Source organism: Cydia pomonella, chromosome 26, assembly GCF_033807575.1.
Source record: "Cydia pomonella isolate Wapato2018A chromosome 26, ilCydPomo1, whole genome shotgun sequence".
NCBI lineage: Eukaryota > Metazoa > Arthropoda > Insecta > Lepidoptera > Tortricidae > Cydia > Cydia pomonella.
In genome coordinates this window covers 649,888-664,316 of record NC_084728.1, presented here as the reverse complement: position 1 = coordinate 664,316, position 14,429 = coordinate 649,888, and the positions used below count along the sequence as shown (strand labels likewise).

Sequence of the window (14,429 nt, the reverse complement as noted above, 5' to 3'; positions counted from 1 at the left end):
TGACTAAAATGAACACAATAAGGTACAAAATATGTATATTGTGTACACCTTTACTACAATTGGGATTTGGGATATATCAACCATCACACCATCAGTCCCAAACTAAAATATAGTAGGTTAAGTTAGTTCTAAACAATATAATGGTAACACATATTTGAATATTATGTAAAGATATGAAATATTGAAAGTATAAGACTGAATATCTTTCTTTCATATATTATTTTTATTTTGTTGTTCATATAAAACAATACTGTCTTGAAATAAGATGATGGAATACAAAATATACAATTTTCTACTTGTTATAATATGAGTTACTCTTTCTTTACCATAAATGTAAGTTTCTCAAATAGGTATAGTTTAAGGACATAAAAAATAATGACAGTGCACTGTCAATATATTTATGAGCCTATTCTGTATGTACATAAAAACATTGCCAGTTTTAAGAAAAACTGCGACATACATAAGATTATAAACTAAAATAAATGTTATATACTAAGAAAAAGTGACCAAGGCCTCCAAGATTAATATTAGATATAAGCAAGCTCGCAGTGCCCTTCAATCGGCTCCATGAAATTAGAAATTCATTCGTGGGTAATCATTGTGTAAGATTTTACACTAAACTTCCTAATATCATCACTGAATTGTCTGTTGGTAAATTAAAAATTATGTTAAACTTAAGCTTATCTCTAAATCCTATTATAGCACACAAGACTACATGAATGATAAAACACCCTGGGATTAAGTGTGATTGAAAAGAATTAATTATTTATTATTGTTAATAATGATGAAAATTTAATAAGTCAATGTATAGGTATATATACGTAATTCTTGACATTTAGATTTTATTCTAGAACTAGACTAGTATTATTTATACAATTCTGGTGTTTGAAGATCCTTTTGTGAAATTCTTATTTTCAAGTTAGACAAACATATCTATAATAATTCTATGTTTTTTAAGAACAATAACTGCATCAATAAATTGCTGATATTTTTACGATTCAATTCAATTCAATTATTTATTCATAAAATTTACATCTTATACGTCACTATATATTTACAGATTATATGTATATAATAAATAGATTTTATAGTTTTGCTGCAACTGTTCATCAGTTTTAGAAGTACCAAGAGTTATCTTATCAGAGTGGTGGCAGCATGGTTGCATTTTTATCGCCTGTCACTTTCGCACTTACATACTTGTTAGAACGTGACAGACATGGTGGAAAGCGATAAAAATGCGACCGAGCTACCACCGTAGCTGGTGTGGTGAAAACAATATCTCTATTTCTCAATATTAAGTATGTTTTGTGTGAACTGTTATGTGAAATGAAAAATGAGCATTATGAGTAAATGATTTGTTTACAGTTACAAAAATTTGATTCATTTTATTTACTATTATAATTGAAGTATAGAAATATAAATGAAAAAATGAGTGCTAAAAAATTATGCTGCCGATCGATGTCTGTTTTGAACGGTATACGTATTTCATTACTTTCATCAGCTCTAGATTCTATAGTTACACATAGATTATCTTCATTTACATGGGAGTGATCAAAAATTATACCATTTAAAGACAACTATGATATTGCAATATTAGCAGCAGTTATTTCGCCGCTTAGGCTGTTAAGTACGGTCACGTCTGAAAATATCGATACGAAAAAAGTGCCAAAAATATGTATACAAGACTTTATTGCTCATATATTAAGGTAGTGTATACATAATTTTGGAACATTTTTTGTATCGATATTTTCAGACTTGACTGTACCTACTATTTGATGCCGACTGTACTTAACTTTACAATCAAATACAGAAACAGTACAAGGCAATCTCTTAATAATTGTTAATTGCACATATATAGTCTGTCAAGCCATTTCCGTCAGTAGTCAGCGAAGGATTATCGTCTCATATAAAATTTTAATTTCGCGCCTTTTTCTACTGACAAAGTTGTTTGACTGGCTATTTAAAAAAATATAGAAATTCTTCCATTTTAGAATTTATATACTAAAACTTACTTAAAAATACTGTTGGTTAATTTGTTTTGTATCTCACAATATCCACAAAACTAGCTTATTTTTACTTGAATCACTTTCATTTGTCTCTTGCAATGTTCACTCTATCTTCATTCTTTTATTTCCAGGTTCAACACTAAATCTTCCAGTGGTTCCATCAATAGTAATATATTTAACACTAGCTAAAGCACTAGATGCACCAATCCCAGTTGTAATTGTCCCAGGTGTAACATTCTCAGTAGTGACAGTCCCAGGTGTAACATTCTCAGTTGTGACAGTCCCAGGTGTAACATTCCCAGTTCTAGCTGACTCACTGTCATATTGTAATTGAACTTCATGATAATCTTCAATTGCGTCATTTGTTACTTCTTCTTTTATTTCCACTTCTTCTTCACTAATAACTTTAGCTTTCTTTGCTATAGCAGTATCTTCATTTTTCCTTTTAAACCCTTTAAAGAACATAGGTTCTTCAGCAGGTAAAGAATCTGTTATTTCTGTAGTATCATCTGATTCTCGTTCTGTTTTAATTGTATGTGTATCTCTGATGAGATCTTCATCCGTTGGTGATTCATATTCTACTTTAATATCTCTATGTTCAAAAGCGTCTCTAGTATCTTCATCATCATCATAATTTTTTGTAATTATTTTAATTCCAATTGCATCATTAGTGACTCTATCATCGTCTTTTCTATATGTTTGTTCATTTGACTTTATCGTTTGTTTTTTTGTTTCTTTCTTTTTTATTGACTCATTTTTGAAATCATATACTTTTCTATTGCTCTTAGCTTCAACTTTAAATTTCTTTTGCGCTTCTGTTACTTGTATAATGAAGTTTATCATCTCCTGAAGTTTACTGTTACAGTCGCGGCAAACAGTTTGTGGTAAAGCATTATCTGTAAAGTCCAGTTTAATACTTAAATCGTTGAAGACTATGAAGGCTTTGTTTTCCATAAGGAATGGTATGTAGCAAGTATCAATACAGTCTTTACTGTATTCTGCGCAGAAGCGACATTGCTCAATGACTTTCTCATTAGAATCTGAAACAAAGGTTTCGATTAAAACCAGAAAATAACACACAAAGTTGAATATTTATTATTTATAACTAAAAAAGAGGTTTTGAAAAGGAAACATTCGATACAACTATAAAACCTGTATAAAAGAGTAAATTATACTAAGTCTAACTCACCGAAATATATACTACTATAAAAACTACTGTGTATAAAAGGTATCCTAAAGTTATTGAAAAGGAGTAATTTAAATTAAAGAAGATTGGCTACTAATACGTCATCAAATAATTTATTCCCCCAAAAAATTTTTTTGCTCCTTATGACATCAGAATGAGCGGTTCGAATCTGTCGGGTTTTATCAGCCCTTGGGTCTATCAAGTATATCATTGTCTAATCTGTGGGCAATATTTATTCGTTATTTAAAAAAGAAAAAATATGCCGTGAGATTCTATGAGTAGGAGTACATTAAATTATAATCAGCACAATAAAAAATATAGATCCTACCTGAGTCGCTCGAGCTGTTTGAATCATGCCGAGTCCTCTTCGACGGGCCTGGCTCTGTATCACCCGTATTTACCTGAAACAAGGAGACATGCATATAGTAAACACCCCTATAATGGAACAGGCACCAGGTTGGCCTACCGCGAAAACCGAACTTCGCAAATTGCGGGGATCTTTCTCTTTTACTCTTACGAAGACGTAATTAGAGTGACAGAGAAAAATGTCCGCAATTGACGAACTTCGATTTTTGCGGTAGGCCCTCTGGTAATGGAATGGTATAGATAAATGCTGTAAAACAAGTATTTACCATCAGTTTGTAATCGCTGGCAACATTTTACCATAAACAAGAGCCAAAGAGCTGCTTAAGTTTAATTTTTCATTGATATTTGTTATTTTGAAAATCAATGGCGCCATATACTGCTTCTAAAATTTTAAAAAGGTGTTTTTTTTCAAGAATTTACTTTTATTTTAAACCAGGTCAGTATTTCCACATTGGCGCTAAAGGTTTAGAATATTCACTTGGGCGTGACTTTCTTGGGCGGCATGATTATTTTGGACTTCGTAACAATCGTAGCGGAATATTACCTCATATATTATTAATATTTTTTTTTTTTTTTTTAATGGCTATCGCCGCGAGGGCATTTGCCAGCATCACGTCAATATAGTAGGGATTGCGAATTTAACACGAAAGTGTTGGTCAGATTAAGGAGCAAGGTATAGTTATAAATTTGAAAGGATTCGAAATACAGAGGGATTAGGAGTTAAAAGAGAGGGCATATGCGTCGGAAGAGGGATTTTTTGAAAAATGAGACCAGAGTACAAATGAGAATGATTAAGACGGGGGCAATTCAGGATAATATGGTTCAGGGTTCCATCATCCAGGCCACACTCACATAAGGATGTGTCCCGATAATGCATCTTAGATAGGTGAACTAGGGAGAGGCAGTGATTTAATCTCATTCGGATAATAGTTGAAGTCGCCCTTTTGCTCAAGAAAAGCTTATAAAACCAGCGTTTTTGCCCTATGTCCGGCTGCAACAACCCGTAATTTTTAGCCTTAGTCCTACTCGATACATGCCAACGGGCGTTCCAGGAATTATAAAGATATTTTTTAGGAAGAGAGATCAGGTTGAAAGTGTAATGTATCCCGAGGGACTAGGAATACGGATAGGTTTCGTCAATAATAGGCACTGTACTTGTTCGAGGATTTATTCCGGACTGACGTACGTGACACACGTAAAACAATATATATGTGTCTACCTACATAGGTACATCACACTTCTCCACACTTAATTAATACTAGTAGTATTACAAATAGGTATGTACCATATTAACTCAAATCCTATTTAACTTACAATAAGGAAAACATGGGTTGTTAATCACTAATCAGGTAGATGCATTCTGCAATTTACATAACAATAAGTATACATTGTTACCGGGAGACCCCGTTCATCCAATAATAATCCACCGCTATGAATTATAATCATGAATCTTCTAATCAAGGAATACGATTCATAATGGTGTAATTATTCGTAGACATAACATTAACAATAAATACTATATCAGTGAGTTATCTTGTATTTTATTTTATTTATATTAAAAAATTACCTCCTACTAGGATATTACATATGTAACGTGGCTTGAGCTAACTTAGATCACGATACTCAGTTTAAATCTGCTTAATGTAACACTATAAGGAAATGCTTCACAATCCAGCAATAAGAATATATTTAATTAACCTAATTGACTTAAGTGCCTATTTACTCGTGCCTATACTTTATATGATGGCTTTTTCAATCTACATTGTCTAAAGGGCCGCGACCGGGCCGGTGCAAGGGGGGTCGTCGACTGATCCACTTGCTCCTCGCCACTCCCCATATCCTTACCGGGCGTGGAGAAGCATTCTATGCCTTCTTCCTCCCCTTCCGCCATACTTCGCGCCGGCGAAGCATCGAACATCGGCGTCGAGGCACCCGTCGCGCTCCTGAGCCCACTGGTACTTGCTTGCGGCGTTGTAGGCTCATCCCTGGGTACCTGTGGCATTTTTGGGGATGGGGTCGGGGCCACGGTCTCATTACTTTCCTCGCTACCCCTTGGACAGACTATAGAACTCCTCGCTCTCCGTTTTAATTGGTCGATATGGCGGTGAATAATATTACCCTGACGATCAGTTATGTTATAATCCGTATCACCTAAAACCCCTGACACCTTACCCGGTTGCCATTTCTCTCCTTTCAGATATTTTCGAAACCAAACGTCCTCACCCACATCAATCTTCCGTTCCGACCCTCCGGCCAAGCGAGTTTGCCGCTGCTGATTTTTAGTTACATTCATACTTACATCCGGTTTTAGCAAATCTAAACGCGTTCGCAATTGCCTACCTGTCATGAGCATTGCGGGGCTCTCGCCTGTGGAACTGTGCGCCGTATTGCGATAATAAATCAAATACGTGTTAATAGCGTTTAGTACGTCGTTTTTTTCTAAAACTGCTTTTTTAATAACTTGCTTTATTACTTTCACCGAATTTTCCGCGGCTCCGTTCGACGCCGGGTGATAAGGAGCCGTAAAAATATGTTCTACCCCGTCCATGGCTAAAAAGTTTGAAAATTCTTTGCTCGAAAACGGCGGGCCGTTATCACTTATCAATTGTTTAGGTATTCCCCATCTAGCCCATACTTCGGTTAATTTTTCGATGGTTGATACGGCGGCCGTGCTGGGAACTTGGAATACTTCGACCCATTTCGACATAGCATCGACTAGTATTAAATAAATTTTTCCGTGAAAAGGCCCCAAGAAATCTACATGTACCCGAGTCCATGCTCGCGTTGGCCATGGCCAGCAGCGCGGCACGTGCCGCGGCGGGGCGCTAGCCACCGCGGCGCACGGCTCGCACTCGCGGCACGCCGCCTCCACCGTCTCGTCGAGGCCCGGCCACCACACATAACTACGGGCCAGCGCCTTGGTCTTGACTATACCCATATGAGGTTCATGTAGAATTTTCAAAACTTTATCGCGGCACCTCTCCGGTATTACTACCCGGTGCCCCCACATAACACAACCCAGCTCGTCATATAATTCTGACTTTCTGTTGAAATATGGCTTCAACGTATCAAATTCACAATTATCTGGCCAACCATCGCGAACAAAAGTTAATACTCTAGCTAAAACAGGATCGCGCATAGTGTAGTACTTAATCTTATTATAATCTAATAACATCGCGTCTTGTGCGAAATGCAGATACGTTTGCTCGGGAATGGAATCACATGAATTATTCCGTGTCTCATTAGCGTTAGGTAATCTAGACAACCCGTCCGCGCAGTTATCCTTCGTATTCACATATTCAATTTCATAATCATAAGCTGATAATATGATTGCCCACCGCTGCATCCTGCTAGCTGTCATTGTCGGTATACCCGTATTCGGTCCAAATATTGATACTAGTGGTTTATGATCTGTGCGCAATGTGAAATGACGTCCGTAAAGGTACTGGTGAAATTTCTTGACACAAAAAATAATACCTAAAGCTTCACGGTGTATCTGTGAATAATTCGCCTCCGCGCTGTTTAAGGTACGAGATGCGTACGCGACCGGGCGTTCGCCGCCGTCCGGTCCAATTTGGGTCAAAACCGCCCCCACCCCCCGGGGTGACGCATCACAAGTTGCTATCAAACGTTTACTTGGATCGTAATGCCTTAATACGTTAGCGCCTGACAACAATCGTTTTACTTGCACGAAAGATTCTCCGCACTCCTTGCTCCAGTGCCACTCCGCCTCCTTTTTTAATAGTTTATAAAGAGGTGACAATATTAAACTGAGATTTTTAATAAACCTACCGAAAAAATTTACTGTCCCTAAAAACGACCTTAGCTCTGATACGTTACGGGGTTGTGGCATTTGCAAAATCGCTTTTATCTTTGTTGTATCTGGTTTGATGCCCTCCCTAGAAACGACATACCCTAAGTAAGTTACTTCCTTAGCCAAAAAAACGCATTTATTTTTCCTCAATTTCAATCCGTTATTAAGGAGACGTTGGAAAACCGCTTCTAAGGCTTGTAGATGTTCCGATTGAGTTTTGCCCCCGATAATAACATCGTCTAAAAATATTTGTACATTAGGTATGTTACCTAATAAATTCATCATAATACGCTGAAATATCCCTACACTAGATGATAAGCCGTACACTAGTCTATTGTACTGAAACAACCCTCGATGGGTGTTTATAACCGTGTAACGTTTCGAGTCGTCCAATTCAACTTGGTTGTACGCTTGTGAAAGATCAATTTTACTAAAGTACATATTGCCATTTAAATTAACAAGAACATCTTCTATTTTAGGGAGAGGATACCGATCGACCAATAAATACGGATTTAAGGTAGTTTTATAGTCTGCACAAATTCTAAGCGAACCGTCCGGCTTATTAATAGGTACCAGTGGTGATGCCCAGTCCGAGCAGTCGACGGGCTCGATGACGCCGGCGCTCAGCATGGCGTCCAGTTCGGCGTCCACGCGCTCGCGCAGCGCATAGGGCATCGGGCGTGCGCGATGGAACACCGGTGCTGCGCCCTCCCGCACCCTCAAGGTCGCCTTGCCGCCCTTGTACCGGCCCAGTCCGTCGCTGAACAACGCCTCATATCTGCCGAGCAAATTTACAATGTCTTGTTTACCTTGTCCACTGGCCTCGTCTATTACATAATTACATTTTAACTCTGGTATTTTTATATTTAGTTCGACCAACCACCTCCTGCCCAACAAAGAAGTTGAGCCACCCTCTATAATGAACAACTCTAATTGTTTACTGCACTCATTGAAGGTCACTAAGGGTCTAATAATACCTAAAGGCCTAATAGGTGGCCCCGTGTAGTAATTGAATACCGTTTTATCGGGTTCTATATTTATATGAGAAAAATATCGGTCATATGTGGCCTTACTAATACAGGAAATTGCCGCGCCAGTATCTACTTCCATATTAATATATATGTTGTCTATACATATCGGTAAACTCACCGCCGGATAGTTATTTAAACATAGGTGATGTAATTCTTCCTCGATGTCTCCGCCGTAATCCTCACTTGGTTCGTGATCGGCCACCCCAAAATGCATGGCACTCCGCGCCGGCGCCGCCGTCGCTGCCCCTCCGCGCCGGCCGGACGCCCGCGCTCCGCCACGGCCCGCGGGTCCCGTAGCCGCGCCCCAGTCCGGGCACACCCGCCGCAAGTGACCTGTACGCTGACACTTGCTGCACACATAATCCCGGAACTTGCAATTCGCGTAATTATGACTGCGTGCGCCACAGGCGTCGCAGTGCCTTTCTTGCCGGCCATTGGAATTTACGTTTCGCCGCTGTTGCGTAACTACAGGCGCCCGCGATTGTCCTCCGCTGAATGTGCCCGATCTCGCCCGACTCGCAAACATAACGGCCTGCATATCTCCCGTCCCGCTCGAACCCGTTACCTTCCCTTGCTCCACTATCGCCGCGTCCCTCTCTGCAGCCTCCAATGATGTAGCAAGTTTGACTGCAGCTGCAAAGGTTATGTTGTCGTCCTCCGCAAAAAGCCGCTGCCTAATCAAATCTGATTAAGCCACAAATGAACTGATCCCTAAGGTTACCGTTCAACTCTGAGCCAAATTTACAATGCTTGGATAGCCTTTTTAACTCCGCCACATACGTAGCTACATTTTCGCCGACATTTTGCCGCCTTTGCCGGAACCGGTATCTTTCGGCTAAAACCGACGGTGTTGGCTGCAAATGATGTGACATTAGTTCTTTTATTTTATCTAAGGTTAGCTCCGCTGGCTTTGTAGGACTGGCCAAGTTCTCCAGTAGCTCATATGCCTCATCACCCATCGCTGCAATTAATACCGGCACTTTCATGTCGTCTTGCACTGCGTTGACCTTGTAGTACATTTCCACGCGATCCATGTACGATGACCACGCGTCATTGCTGACGTTAAATTCGTGTAGCTTGCCGATCGACATTTTAATTTATTTAAATGTACTGCACACGCGAAATTATCACTACCTGTCGCCACTGTAATGTATCCCGAGGGACTAGGAATACGGATAGGTTTCGTCAATAATAGGCACTGTACTTGTTCGAGGATTTATTCCGGACTGACGTACGTGACACACGTAAAACAATATATATGTGTCTACCTACATAGGTACATCACAGAAAGCACAATTTTTGAAAGGAATTTTGTCCCCACATGCTACGGACTGTTTAGCTGTATGGTTCGCAAGTTCATTTCCCGGAATAGGTACCTGAATGACTATAGGAATCCAGGCGAGCACGATTTCACAATCCCGACGGTAGGATATCGCAATCTCCTCTTTGATTAAGAATATTAATGGGTTATGTAGGTAGTTTTGATAAAAATGGATCCAAAAGAAGAGATTGTAGAGCACTTTTCGAGTCAGAAAAAATTAGAGACCGCTTAAGGCGGGCCACTCGACAGTATTCCAGGCATTTTAGAATACCCATGCATTCTCCAGCGAAAACCGAGCTTTCAGGAGGACACTTCGCCTTCTGTACTATTCCATATTGCGAGTGGTAGGTACCAACTCCTACACAGCCGGCGGGCGAAAATTTTGAAGCATCAGAAAACAAAGTGTGTTTATTATCTTAAGAGGCTTGATATCAGGTGTGATATCGAACCTTTTTATAGTAGTATATATCGACATCTCTTTTATCGATATGAAACCCTAGAATGTGCCTCGAGTTATCACAGGTTTGGCTAAGAAACTATTAAGAAACTAAAAATCACAAATCGGTTAACATGAATGACATCGATTTTCTGACAGACGAATGATATTAAAAAAAACGGAAATATTAAATAAAACACTAAAATATCTCCAATCGTCCAATACCAGGGCTTGGTTTTAGCGGAGTATCTTGATTCTGTAAAACACAAACGAGTATAGGTGTACCGGATATTTTATACGCTAATAATAATAAAAACACTGACATCTATTCACTGACCTCATCACCGTTGTCAATGAGTTTTAGTATATCAATAGTGGGGTATGCCGTTTTTTTCAACAATCGCAACTTTTTCCCTTCAATGAAACTGGTATTTTCAAAATGTTTGGAACAGATAGTACTGTGTTTAGTCGGGAACCAGTGTTTCCGTCCCGTGGCTGCAATCCATTTTTCTTTTACGACTGGATCATGTGGAAAACTAAAATAATGAAAGTTTCTATAAACACAATAGAAATTTATAAACATAATAAACGTATAGACATATACTTAGTCAGCTCATAAGTTCTGTCACAAAGGTTTTGACTGATAAAATTTAATATAAAGCTTTTAATACAAAAAGTTAGCCATGATTTGAAAGTTTGTTTTATACTGATTAAAACGTAATATAATTAGTTTGATATTTAGATCTCGACTTCATTTACTACTTGTTTACTTTGGGATTGTCGTCAGACGCGAATACGCGGCTGGAATGTGAAAAATTATACTTTACAAAAGGGAATATAAATCAGTGCCACATTAATAAAATAGATACAATTGTTTATTTGTATGAACCTACTTTATTAGAACGCTATTTTATTACCAGTACTTAGTTCTCCGACAAGTCTGTACTTCAGCTAATACCCTTCAAACTTAGGGTTTTTATCAGTAACACGCTTAATTTTGATTGCCATCCGACGAGTAGGTGTGGTAAAATATGTATTATGTATTTTAAGAAATATAAAAAATCCAGCTTTTGTTGTAAGTAAGATTCAACTATGTAAAACGGAAACGGAGCCGATGCCCACCACCAGACACATATGTTCCAGTGTCAGAACAATTACCACCCGGCCACAAAGAACCATGACCCATATGGAAGGCGCTGAACAGGCTCAGGTCTCAGGTCGGCCGTTGTAAACAAAACATGGCCGGATGGGGACTGCTTCGCGGCCACTCTACTCAATGCGCCTGCAACACAGCACCGCAAACCATGGCGCAGCTCTTGGCATGCCCCGCGTGCCCGTACTCCTGCTCGGAATCTGACCTGAGGGACGCGACAGTCAGGGCTGTCAGCACTGCTGCTTTCTGGGCATCCGCTGTTTAAGGGAACCTAGACACGAAAGAAGAAGAAGACCATGTAAAAAAGAAAAATAATAAACAAGAATCAAAATCACCTTAAATAAATAGGTCGCGTATTTTTGGCATGTTTTCTTATAGCTTTTTTCCGAGTATTACATAGAATTATGCAAAACTGAGACAGAAAATTACGTTAAATTATATTGTAAGTAATTCAGCATTAAATAAGCTTTCAACGCATATGAATAATAAGGGACCCGTACCTATAACTTTTTTGTTAGGTAGTAAACATCTTTGTGACAGAACTTATTACCGGACTAAGTAGTCGTATATGTTCAAATTATCCTCCTTTTTTTAAAGCTGTCGTGTAAGATTAGGATATGAGCTTGTTTATATCAATAACTACTAAATTGGTTAATCTTTATAATAGTTAATATCATTCGTCCGTCCAATATCGATTAAAATCGATTATTGATATATGTTGTAGAACGAACAATACTAGTCGCTAAATTTGACAGACGAATGATAAATGACCCGTACCATGATGAAGTCGAAACTATGTGCGACTTGGCGACCGTATCGCTTGATCTGATATTCGTCGTCAAAGTTCAAAGTTTTTTATTGTATGTAAGAATCAGGTTACATTGTAGGTCGAATATACAATTGAATATTTAGTCACACCGAAACTTTACCTTTTCAGGTGTACATACATTTACAGTCAACGTCAGATCAAACACTCAAAGCGACGTGTAATGTAAAGTTATAGTTTTGTAACGTTAATCTATAGTTACTTGGGTATATTATTGGAATCACAACTTGGAATACTTAAAAATAGTTTTAAAATGAATTTGCGCATAATTTTAAAATTAATTACCTGTGGTAGGAAATATGTCCTTTCCTTCGGGTGCTCGCTTTTTTTGGGCCGTTGCAATTAACTATCGCGCAACGTGCCATTTTCGCGGACGTCCTGTTGCAACAACTGACGCGCGTAGATTGTCAGTAGCGACAGCTAATCTCGACGCTTGGTCGGGGCCAAGGCCCCAACGTTGTCTGTTCTCAATACAGAATTGAATAATACTCAAGCCGTAGCCATTTTGGTGGTTAGACTGCCGTGTATGTGTGGGCTTTTAGGGATGGGGACTGGTCGATTTTAATCATGTTATATATCGATATACGCTTCTTTTCATTTCTTTAATTAAAAGCGGCCAAGTGCGAGTCGGACTCGCCCATGAAGGGTTCCGTACCATTTATGACGTATTAAAAAAAACTACTTACTAGATCTCGTTCAAACCAATTTTCGGTGGAAGTTTGCATGGTAATGTACATCATATATTTTTTAGGTTTATCATTCTCTTATTTTAGAAGTTACAGGGGGGGGGACACACATTTTACCACTTTGGAAGTGTCTCTCGCGCAAACTATTCACTTTAGAAAAAAAATATATTAGAAACCTTAATATAATTTTTGAAGACCTATCCATAGATACCCCACATGTATGGGTATGATGAAAAAATTTTTTTTTATTTATTTCATGACGTATTAAAAAAAAACTACTTACTAGATCTCGTTCAAACCAATTTTCGGTGGAAGTTTGCATGGTAATGTACATCATATATTTTTTAGGTGGAGATGCGGAATAACTTACCGAAATAATTATACTGGTTCTGAGTTACTCCTTGTTGAGCGTCCACAGAGCGGCGGCACTTGTATATTGATGTGCTTGAATTATATGGATCTCACTTTCCTTTATATATTTATTTGTAGTGCATGCAATATCGTAATTTGTGGATTTTTTTCTCTTCAGACATTGAAATGTGTCATGTACATATACTTCTTTTTCCGCCTTGCCGTTTATTTGAAAACCCGACAAGGAGGTCAGAATAGATAATAAAAAAGGTTATATTTATGCGGCGCAAACATTCCCCCGGCCTTGAAAGGAATAGTTTTCAAAAAGTTATTTAAATAAATCATTTACTACATAATAGCATCCTTATTGCTCAGAGAAAACTAAATGAACATAAACAAATTAGGCCTACATAACTTAAGAGAAATAACGAATTACTAATAGAAATACATATATTATTGAGAAGGCAAAGGACATAATTTGACTAAAGGTCTTTTAAGTATGCCTGATTTTGTTTTAACCAAAGCAACTCTGGCAATACCATCCTTGCCCGGCATGAGTTTAGTTATAAGACCTAACGGCCAATGTAAAGGCATAACATTCTCTTGAAGAATAACTACAACTGTTCCTTCCTTAACAGGCTGAGAAGGAGTATTCCATTTTTGTCTGGTTTGCAACGTGTGCAAATACTCATCGCGCCACCTCTTCCAAAATGATTGTGATTGATTGTGTTGTGTTGTGTTGAAACGATCTAATAATTGATATCTTTGTAAAAGATGATCAGATGTTACCTCCGCAACAGACGCAGCTGGAAGATATTTCAATGGAGTAACATTAAGAAAATGAGCTGGTGTCAATGCGGAAGGCTCAGCGGGATCAGAGCTTAACACGGATAGTGGCCTAGAATTTAATAAAGCCTCAATTTCACATAGAACTGTCATTAATTCCTGAAATGACAAAATTTGTTTACCTATAGTACGATACAAGTGTAATTTGACGCATTTAACATTACTTTCCCAACATCCTCCAAAATGTGGAGCACTGGGGGGAATAAATCGCCAAATTATCTTATTGGCTGATAGTTCATTTTCCCAAGCCTCTCTATACTCATTCGCAAGGAAATTATGAATTTCTTGCAAATATGTATTGGCTCCCTGGAAGTTGGTTCCGTTATCGCTGTATATGTATTTAACAGGACCGCGTCTGGATAAAAACCTCTTAAATGCTGACATAAAACTTGCTGTACTTAAGTCAG

At 38.3% G+C, this 14,429-nt stretch overlaps 2 protein-coding genes across 5 annotated transcripts in view; both read right to left on the bottom strand.

The window, feature by feature from the left end:
* Positions 1-18: 18 nt before the first annotated feature.
* The window catches only part of LOC133532184 (THAP domain-containing protein 5-like), a 30,171-nt gene continuing 15,760 nt past the window's right edge, over positions 19-14,429 (bottom strand). For 2 of the 4 annotated variants that reach the window (XM_061870734.1, XM_061870735.1), the window contains exons 3-4: positions 3,521-3,593; positions 19-3,046 (exon numbers count right to left, since the gene is read on the bottom strand). In XM_061870734.1, the coding sequence (XP_061726718.1) occupies positions 2,109-3,046; positions 3,521-3,593 (1,011 nt within the window). In that variant the 3' untranslated portion in view covers positions 19-2,108. Of the gene's footprint in view, positions 3,047-3,520; positions 3,594-10,497; positions 10,697-12,424; positions 12,606-14,429 lie in introns of all 4 variants that reach the window. The other 2 variants (XM_061870732.1, XM_061870733.1) reach the window with 2 other exon arrangements.
* Positions 8,014-9,822, bottom strand: LOC133532186 (uncharacterized). Its single transcript, XM_061870738.1, has 2 exons — positions 8,522-9,822; positions 8,014-8,150 (listed from the first exon to the last, which is right to left on the bottom strand). Exons 1-2 carry the CDS (start codon positions 8,939-8,941, stop codon positions 8,145-8,147), a joined length of 426 nt encoding a protein of 141 aa, XP_061726722.1. The 5' UTR covers positions 8,942-9,822; the 3' UTR covers positions 8,014-8,144.

What these genes read in the sequence shown, in the direction of transcription:
- LOC133532186 (XM_061870738.1), bottom strand. Translation starts at nt 8,941, where the DNA reads ATGCAGGCCGTTATGTTTGCGAGTCGGGCGAGATCGGGCACATTCAGC.